Below are 10,516 nucleotides of genomic sequence, written 5' to 3'. Positions count from 1 at the left end.
TAATAACTAATATTGATCAATAAAAAATATAAAAATTAATCAGCCATTCCGATCTTATGGGATGTGTCATCTATATACATTGAATATCTATTACTGGAATATACACATATATTGTAGAGACTGCATAGAAGGATTAAAAAATACAAAAAATTAAGAAGTTGGAGATGAGGTGAGTCTCTGTTTTTACAAAATTATGGAGGTCGATCAATAATTATATACACTGTAAGATAATCAAATTGGGAGTGACGAGTGCACTTTGTTTGTAGACCAGTGATTGGGTTGTCTTTGATAATAACCTGTGGCCCCTCTGCTCACCAAAATCTTGTGCACAAAGTCATCAATCACTTTATATTACTATATAGGCTAAAGTTCCCATCTTAATTGCACTTAATCCAAAACCAATCAACTTATTCTCTTAGAAAGAAAAAAGAAGAGAGAGGGATTGAGTTTGTACTTAGATTAAAGAAAGTGACGTATTCGTTGCCCTAGTAAAGCTACGGACATATTTTCCTCATATAGTTTTTGGAAGACAATGTTGATCTTCATTTGAATTCCCGTGTATAAAGACCCATTGTTCACAAAATAATTTAATTTAAAAAATTATTGTCCGTGAAAAGAACTATTAATTAATGATATACTATCAGATTATTTATAGTAAAATTTATTTAAAAAGAAATGCGAAAATCCTATTTTTAATTTTCTTTAAAAAAAATTCTATTATGACCTTCTGGAATCAACCAAGTGATAAACAATTTGAATAATTCAAACCTTATTTTGATATATATATATATATATATATATATATATATATATATATATATATATATATATATATATATATATATATATATATATAACTCTTTCTTCATCCAAAACCCTAATTAAACTTCATTAGAAGGGGACGATCATATGGAATTCATGGCTTGACCAATTATTTTCGCTTCTATCGTTCGCCAGCAAATAATATGATATAGTATTATTGTATCATCGGCCCAAATAAAAATGAAACAGAAGGACTGCGGTTACAAGCAATACCTTTTTTTTTACTTTTACTATGTCGGTGGTATATATTATTTATTCATACTTTGTACGAATTTTTTACCTGCATTGATCAGACTTAGTTTCCATTTTTTTTCCTTCGTTCCTTTCTCGGTATGTTATCATTAACTGCTGTAGTTGTAAAAATATAGGAGTATATTGTTAATTAGTGAGTTTGATTTAACATTAGTTTTGACTTAATTTGGACTCTGAAGCACCAGTATGAGTCGTGCATGATAAAGAAAGTCAGGGAAGCGATTTTGATAAAGAAGCTATCACGAGTTAACAACTAAAAAAATAAGTAAATCGTATACCAGAATAACAAAAAAAGAAAAAGCTACTATTTTACACAAATATATTATAATCGGTAATATATAATAACCCTTATGGTTTTGAAAAAAATGAACTAATATTTTCCAAAACCAGGCCTAATATTTTTCCAAAAATCCCACCCTTTACCATCTAGAATATATCTCTTTATCTAAACTTTTAATGATAATTACATAGGACACCTTAGGCCTCTTAGAGTTTTTACCAAGACCTTATTTTATATATATATATATATATATATATATATATATATATATATATATATATATATATATATATATATATTATTTAATTAATTAACTTGATTAATTGTCATGAGCGAGGTGGTGTTGTTGTTGGTGCATGTGGTCCATGCAGCAGGGGAGAAGGTGGTTTGGAATTGTTGGAAAATCAAAATTTGTGTTAAATTGGCGACTTTTTGGCGTAGCAGGGTTCGCTCGGAGCGGAGCCATTCGTTTTCGGTTCGGAGGCGGTTCAGGTGGTGCAGGAAGAACTGCAACCGGTTACCGAGTTCCCGGTTTTCGACCCTGCACTTGTTCAACTGGTTCCGAAGATTCTCCAGGTGTCTCTGTTTCCGCATCCTGGACCTGCGGGCCGATTCCCGGTTCGATATCATGCGGCGCCGTTTCCGCTCGTCCATCATCACCGAGGACGAGGCGCATACGTGTTCGGTTGGGTTCGGTTCGGATTTATAGTCAGAGGCGGAGCTAGAAGCAGAGACCGGTTTGGGGGAGAAGAGGGCGTGGGAATCGTCGTTGTCATCCCACGGCGTGAAGCCGGCGGAGAAGGGGGAGAAGGGAGAGAAGGGGTCGGAAGGAGTGAGGGCGGAGAGCATGGTGGCTAATTAATTAAGGGAGCAGAGTGACGGGGGTTTTCTGAAACTAGAGGTGATGGAGGAGAGGAGGGAGAAAGGGAAGAAATGTGGTGTAGGGGGACGTTATTTATGCTTGAGTTTCTGGGGGCAAATGTTGTAATTTAGGGCGTTTGTAGGGGTGTTCATGTTTTGGTTAGAAGCACAACAGTGTACATTGCATGGCTTTTGAGTCATTTGCCACTATGGATGTGGGGCCTCTTTAGGTTCGGGTAGGGACGTAGGGTTCCCATGCTTACCTCTAAAGTTTGAATTTCTAAGCTTGGCCATGAAGGTAAAACTAAACACTGATTACTGGGTGTATCTGGTTTCGACTTCTATACAAGCTTATTTTAATATTAACTCATTATTTTAAACATTTTATTAATGTTTTTTTTTCATATCACATCATAATATCTATCATATTTATATTTTCCTATTTTTTCTCTCTTTCTCTATATGTCTACTAGCATTTGAAGTATTTAAGTATATGTATTTTTAGTTGAGTAATGGTACTTAAATATTTTTTAAATTTAAACATCTGGTTAGCACATTTTATTTTTTATCATCACAATGGCATTGAGAGTATCTATTTATCTTTTTATATCTGGTAAAAATAAAACATAAGAGCTGGTTATTCTAATTAAAGATGTACGAAGATCCACATGCTATTTGATATCTTTAGAAAGAAAAAAAAAAGATAGAAGAGAGAGAAGAGTAAATTAAATAAGTGATATAATTTAATAAAAAGAAAGAATAGATGTAAAATATTAATGTGATGTGCGTTATATTGGCTAAACGTGCATCCAATGTTTACTATATTATAATTTTTTTTTTGTCTTATTTATAAGAAATATGAGATTGAATAAATATATTAGCACATATTTCTCATAAATAGGACGAGAGGTAATAGGAATGTTGATTATATATTTTACAATTGACCGAACGTAAATTACAATTTTTAGTAGGTTTATTTTTTATTTAATGATTTTTTTCTAAAGATATAAATATAGAGCTTTCACTTATAAGGGTCATCGATGCTTTTTTCCCCGTAAGTATATATTCTGTATAGGTCATAATCTTGTTGAACAAACATAATCGGATATTTAAATTTGAACGTCTCTCTCAACCAAAGTTCAAATCGTAATTCACCACTGTCTAAATAATAGTTTTTAAATATTTTGTTGAAGAGATTTGTGAATATGAATAAAGTTATATGCATATCATCATCCTGTTAAGTCAGCTCACTTAGTTAAATTGTAAGATACATATCATGAATAATATACGACTTTAATATATTGTAATGTTTTTCAACTCTTATCTGTTCTAGCTCTTTTTCCTCTTTTTTTCCCTCTTCTTTATAAGACGTATTATTATAGAATAAAAAAGTAAAAATTAAGGGTATGATTGATTTGTATTTTTATTTTTTGTTTTTATTTTTTAAAAACTGTTTTTATTTTTAAAAGATTAGAATTCTAAAAATATGTTTGATTTGACTTGTTTTTTTTTTCAGGAAATAAAAACAATGAAAATTTATTATATATTGACTTCTTATTTTTTTGTATTTTTAGATTTATTTAAAATTACATTCTTTGTAATCGCATTTTTATTTTACCCAAAATGAAGTTTCTACTGAAAACGAGATTTTTATTATTTTTATTTTTTAGTTGTTTCTTGTTTTCATTTTCACTAAAAAATATTTTCAAAAATCTAACCAAACACATTTTTATCATCATTTTCTATTTCCAGTGAAAATGAAAAAAAAAACAGTCAAATCAAACACCCCTAATATATTCACATTATTATTTTACATTACTTTGTTTATCATTTCATTTAGATTTTAATTAGTTTTAACTTTTAATTAAGGTGTTATTTATGAAGTTAATTATGGAGTAACAAACAATACTATTTGTTAACAAATACACTTGGATGAGTGTAGTTTGTAGTCAAAGATCTTTCTAATAATAAAATACCAGTAGGAATCACATTATACACGTGCGAAGGTGTAATTAGGTGTGAGTGGCCACGTGTGTCCAATGATTAGGAAGGTTGTTGACATGAGCCAACTTTTGCTACTGTCTTAGCATAATAAAGGGGGAAAAATGGCTATCCATTTTATGGAACGCGGGAAATAAAAGAAAGAGAGGAATAAAAAAGATAAATAAAAAATAAGAATTGTGATACATGCTACTACTATAATTTAACAAGAAAAATACAATAAAATAGAGATAAGAATGAAGAAAAAGGTGTTCATGATAAAAAAAATAGAAAAAAAGAATGAAGTAAGAAAGAACTGATTATGGTAGTATGTGAATATTCTTGTCATATAAGTATAAAGATACTAACTATATACTTTGAAGACCAAAGAAAAAAAAAAGAATTATTTGACAATTTGTTTTTTTAATAATTGATTGTAAATTACTTATTAATATCATTATATTTGTTTTAAACATTTTTATATTTTAATACGTTAAGTGCAAAGTCATTTTAATATAATGTTTTTTATTTAAATTATTTTAAAAAATAATAGTAATTTACAGTGTTAAAAAATTCTTATAATTAAATGAATAACTTAATTTTAACAAGTTTAAAAAGTTTATGTATGATAAAAAAAAATCTTAAAAAATACCTTTTATCACTTTAATGATTTTCCCAGAAACATATAAGATTTTTAATGATAGTGATTATATACCTTAAAAAACAAAAACAAAAATCTTTACTAAAAATTATCATGTAAAAATATGAAAAACATTTAAGAGTTATTATTTTATGCATCAATAATGTAAAATATTTTTATAATATTATTTAATCATGTATTTTAAGTTTATTAATTTTTATAATAATTATCTTAAAAAATATATTAATGATTATTTATAATTGATTGAGAGGGTAAATTTATTACCGTAAATTAGAACTGGCTTTAGGAAAGAACAGTAAAAAAAATGTTTTTCTTCATTCTTGCTCTAAAAATGCCAATGAAAATAGACTTGAATGTTGCTTGGACTGACACCGGAGAAGTTTAGTGTTCTGAATGTCAGACGGTGGCAGCATTGGCGCCTAAGTAAGTTGAGGAAGCATTCCCTCTAGCGTGGGCACCTGAGGAAGATGAGGAAGCGTTAGCAACAGATCGAGCTGGCAGTGGATCGAGGATGTTGGTGAAGCGTTGGAACCTGAAAAATATGAAGAGGCATTCGCACTAGTGCCGGCACCTGATGAATTAGACAAACCGTGGGCACATGAGGAAGTATTAACATCATCTTCAGAACCATGTGAAGCATGTAAACTTGCTTTGTAACTGATGGTTTAATTCAAATACCGTAATCCGTTAAAAGGTTAAATTTTGCTTCATGAATGAAACATCATGATGAAAGGAAGTGATATGTCACATGGGGAATTCTTTTTCTTTGGGGTTAGCAAGGTTTGTTTTTCCTGCTAGATCATACAAAGTTATTTTGAAAAGTGTTTTTCTTATTAGTATTCATCTAGCTAGAAGGACTAAAATAACTCTTGAACTTTTTGTTTTAACAAGCATTTATATAGGATTTTGAATTTATTGAACAAGACAAGAATTGATACAAAGATTAATTTTGTGGTTCTCTCTTTTTTATTTTGTTCGACCTTATCTACGTTGTTTATCCACATTGGTCATACGACCAAAATCAGCAATTTTGGAAAAATGAGTTTGGACAAGGATTCAAGTTGTGGTGGTTGGTTTGAGTGGTGGAACTTATAGAATGTGAGGATGAAGATGGTGTTTGGAGATGAACATGTAAGGAAGTCTTCAAGGTTCAAGGTTTACCTAAGAAGGATTGTGGACTTGTGATCACATTTAGTAGACTCCACCACTCAAACCATTCACCTAACTCAAATCCCCAGTCTTCTTGAATTTATATTCACATTCATCATTTCATAACCATAACTTTTGAAAATAAAATTCATGCAAATTAATGGGATAACAATGGATAAAGAACCTAAAAAAATAAAAAAATAAAAAGTACTAGTCAACTTCTATAAGTTTGATTTTATTACTGTTCAATAAGCTCAACTCAAATTCTTATAAATATTCATTCTTCACAACAAAATTAGTAATAACCAAATTTTACTATTAATAATGATCTAAAATTAAGTTTAATAAAAAAAAAGTTATATATCATATGAAAATAAATATAACTACCTGAATACAAGTTTGTAGTAAAAACTTTGAAATTTATGATAAAGGAATAGGATGAGATAGATAAAAATTATTATCTTTTTTTCTCAAAGAATGAAAAAAAAAATTAGTTGTCATACTTCAATTGTAATTCCAAATATTGATAAAAAAAATAATAATTTTAGATTTTTGAGAGATTAAAAAAGTTTACAAGCATTAAAATCTAAACTCATTATTTTACAAAGAATAAAAACATATCTAAGTATAAAATTTATAATCAATATAACGTATATCTTTTTTTTATAAACATCACATGCTTGTAAAATTATTATTTTTTAAATTTTGACTTTAGAAAATTTTTGTATGTAAAATAAGTAATTGATAGAAAGAATATAATACCATTCTTATATGTGATTGTGGCAGAAATATAGGAGATGGGAATTTAGGATTTTTTACGTTAAAGATGAGAATTTACAAGCGATAAGAAAAAGAAGGGGCAGAAAGATAATACAATTATTATATATTGAACATATCTTCTGTATTTAGGGGGCAGAGGGACAAAAATATGATGTTATTACTACTGTATATGGAACGCATCTTTTGTGTTAGGGGGGACAACTGTCCCTCGCTCTTTCACTCAATGTGGTTCCGTACCGATTATCACAATTAAATAACTTTAAAAAATCAGCGTAATGTTAAAGTAATAAAAGGCAATTGAAGCATTTAAATATTTAATTTTATTTTTAAATTATATATATATATATATATATATATATATATATATATATATATATATATATATATATATATGAAATACCCTTGACAAATTTAGAGGAGGAGCAGGGTAATTTAAAAAAAATTACAACAACGATAGATTTTAAAAATATTACATATTATGGATAAGTCATATTTTAAAATATAATTTCATATAAAGAAATCATGTTTTAAAACATTATAACTGTAATTAAAAAAAACTGAAATCGTGTTTTGAATCACAACTTTAAGCATTATGTATTCAAAAAAATAATAAAGTGATATTTTGGATCACGACTTCAAGTATTTATATTTTTAAAAAAATGCTAAAGTTGTGATTCAAAACAATATTTTTTTATAAAAAATTTATAACATTCTAAATTCATGTTTTAAAACACGACATATCTATTGCCTATAATATTTTTAAAATTTATCCATTTTTATAATTTTTTTTAAAATGACCTCACTTCTATAAATTTGCGATTGCCCTTAGAACATAATAATGCAACAAACTAACACAATATCTACGATGGTGACATGGTGAAATAAGACAGGGTGGTGGCGCGATGAAGAATCTAAAGTGGTGTCGGGGAATACCTGCAATGGCACAGTGAAGAACCTACACAATTAGGGCTTTACACATTGATATTAAAATTAATTAAAGAAAGGCAAATAGTGGGCATAGAAACTAACCTGGCGCGATGGTGGAGCATTGGAGCACGGTGGTGGTTGGCGTGTTAGGTTGCATGTAGGGGTGGGAATAGGTCAGGCCGACCTACAGGGGTCTACGACCTGACCTATATATAGTCTGGCCTGAACTGATCTATTTAATTAAAAGGTTAGGCTCATACTTTTTTAAAAGCCTATTAAATTAAATAGATCAGACTTAGACTTATTAAAAAGCCTTATAAGCTTTATATATATATATATATATATATATATATATATATATATATATATATATATATATATATATATATATATATATATATATATATTATTTTTTGGATACAATTAATTTTTTTTTAAAACTATCAGACTTTGATTACACATTATTGCTCCATAACTTCCTATAATCAAGGACTTTAATTACAATTTAGGTGTGAATCATCTGTCCTTTTATTCCTCATTATTTTGATTGACTTTCCTTTTTCTTTAACTTTCCTATTACATTCCTACTCCATAAAATATTAAATATTTATTGTGAAGAAAGCTTTTAAAAAGGCTATCAGGTCAGACCGAGCCAAAATAAAAGTTTTTGATAGGCTATAGGTCAGGCTCAGACCTCAAAGATTCATCGTAAGTTAGGCTCAGACCTTACAAAGTCTGGCCTGACCTGACTTATTCCAACCCCTAGTTGCATGGTAGGGGAGTCGGACAATTTGGGATGTGTGATATGAAGGAGAATGAATAGGGACGAAACAAAGTATGGTAGTATGACCAGGGAGCAGGATGACAAAGGGTGAAGGAAAAATGATGGCAAGAGAAAGTGTGTTATTTTATTTATTCATATGTTGCTTCAGCAATTACATTAATCATGCATTAATGTGCTAAACCATTTTGAAATAGCTTTACTATGCAAAATAAATATCTTATAAGCATCGGCTAACTTGTTGCTACTTTAAAACGATCAAATCACTCGTCAACATTAAATGCCACGTAGTTGACATTATGTTAAATATCGTTGTTTGTTGATGCAAATGCAATTCTAACTTCAAATTAGAGTTTATTTTTTGCTAATGCTAAATTGTTGGTTTTAAAAAAATTCTTGCGTAAGCTTCGTGTTGGTGTCAGGGACTCAGGGCTGATGACTACTTTTACGTTTTATTGTAGTGTAAAATTTTTTAATTGTGTTCTTTATTCTTTTGCTAAATCCTAAAACTCTCAAAAATCAATTATGTTTAAGTTTTGGAATCTATATAGTGATTAATTAATTGCATAATTATTAAACCACAATCTCCACTATGCGACAACTCATATTTCACTTTATTACTTGTACAATTGATACACTTGTTGTGACCTTAGCCTTATTAATAACTATAAAAAAAAAAGACTTATACCTACGGACAAAAACTGTCACTATAAATAAAAAATCTGTAGGTAAATGTATGATAGACTTTTTCCTACGGACGTTTCTTCCGTCAATTTTGAGGAGGTGTATAATGACGACTAATTGTCTATCACTATAGGTTTTATCTACTATGTATAATGTATAGGTAAAAGTCATTAACTTCTACTTACATCTTCTAACTGTAGGTAAAAGTATTTAATATGTACTTAGCCTTATTAATAACACTATAAAAAAATGACCTATATACACAGACAAAAACTGTCACTATAAATAAAAAATCCGTAGGTAAATGTATGATAGATTTTTTCCTACGAACGTTTCTTCCGTCAACTTTGAGGAGATGTATAATGATGGCTAATTGTCTGTCACTATAGGTTTTACCTACTATGTATAGTGTGTAGGTAAAAGTCATTAACTTCTACTTACATCTCCTAACTGTAGGTAAAAGTCTTTAATATGTACTTATCATCTTCAACTATAGGTAAATATGTTTAACATGAACACCTCTAATAAGAAGACAATTCTAGGGTGCCAATTTGAGAGCCTAACTAGAAAGGCTATGACATGTTTGGTAACTAGGGATGCACCTTGGCATTGCAATCTGCCCTCCTTAACCTTGCCTTGCTATAACATGAGTGTCCAAGTACTATTTTTCCTTAGATTATTATTAGCTGGAAGCTTACCAATCATCTTATACGGACACACTTTGCATAGAATCAATATTAGAGAATCTCAAGCCAGAAACATATCTTTTATTACATTAGAAAACACAACTGTACAAGAGAAACAGAGAAAATCCTAGCTAATGAACACCATAATAAACTCTACTACTAGTCGCACTCTTCTCATAGTTATCATTAAAGGTATTTACATGGCCCCGCATGCAAGCCTTACCGTCACAAGCACATAAACACATTACTCCATTAATGCATCACACGGTACTCTATTTGAAAATGGATCTTTTACTTTGTGCCTGCAAGGACTGCTGACCCTTCCACATGATAGTTCATCGCATCAAATAGACAAAATATATCATAAGATATAAGTCTCAAAGTTCATAAATGGAGAGAGCCGCATAGAAAAAATAAGCAAACTAACCATGAATGCAAAAAACAATATTGAAATAAATAATACCACTATTATATGTAGTGGAGCTTTCCAATTTTTGCACCTAACACTCGATTTTCTTGTTAACCAAGGCCAAAAGGACCACCTAAACTAGACTTGTCAACCACATGAGAGTCTAACCGAACTTGCTTAGATTATAATTTTGCTCTTAGGAACTTACAATGTTATTTCCTCAGTGAAATTTAGTTGCAACTGG

At 29.6% G+C, this 10,516-nt stretch overlaps 1 protein-coding gene across 1 annotated transcript; it reads right to left on the bottom strand.

Moving 5' to 3' along the window:
- Positions 1 to 1,357: 1,357 nt before the first annotated feature.
- LOC114412499 (basic leucine zipper 4-like) lies at positions 1,358 to 2,294 on the bottom strand. The gene has a single exon (XM_028376425.1). The coding sequence runs from the start codon at positions 2,201 to 2,203 to the stop codon at positions 1,661 to 1,663; it is 543 nt and encodes a 180-aa protein (XP_028232226.1). The 5' UTR covers positions 2,204 to 2,294; the 3' UTR covers positions 1,358 to 1,660.
- Positions 2,295 to 10,516: the final 8,222 nt, after the last annotated feature.

The sequence above is a fragment of the Glycine soja genome, chromosome 5, assembly GCF_004193775.1.
Source record: "Glycine soja cultivar W05 chromosome 5, ASM419377v2, whole genome shotgun sequence".
Classification (NCBI taxonomy): Eukaryota; Viridiplantae; Streptophyta; class Magnoliopsida; order Fabales; family Fabaceae; genus Glycine; species Glycine soja.
The sequence above is the reverse complement of the archived record's forward strand: the minus strand, read 5'-3'. Positions and strand labels throughout refer to the sequence as shown.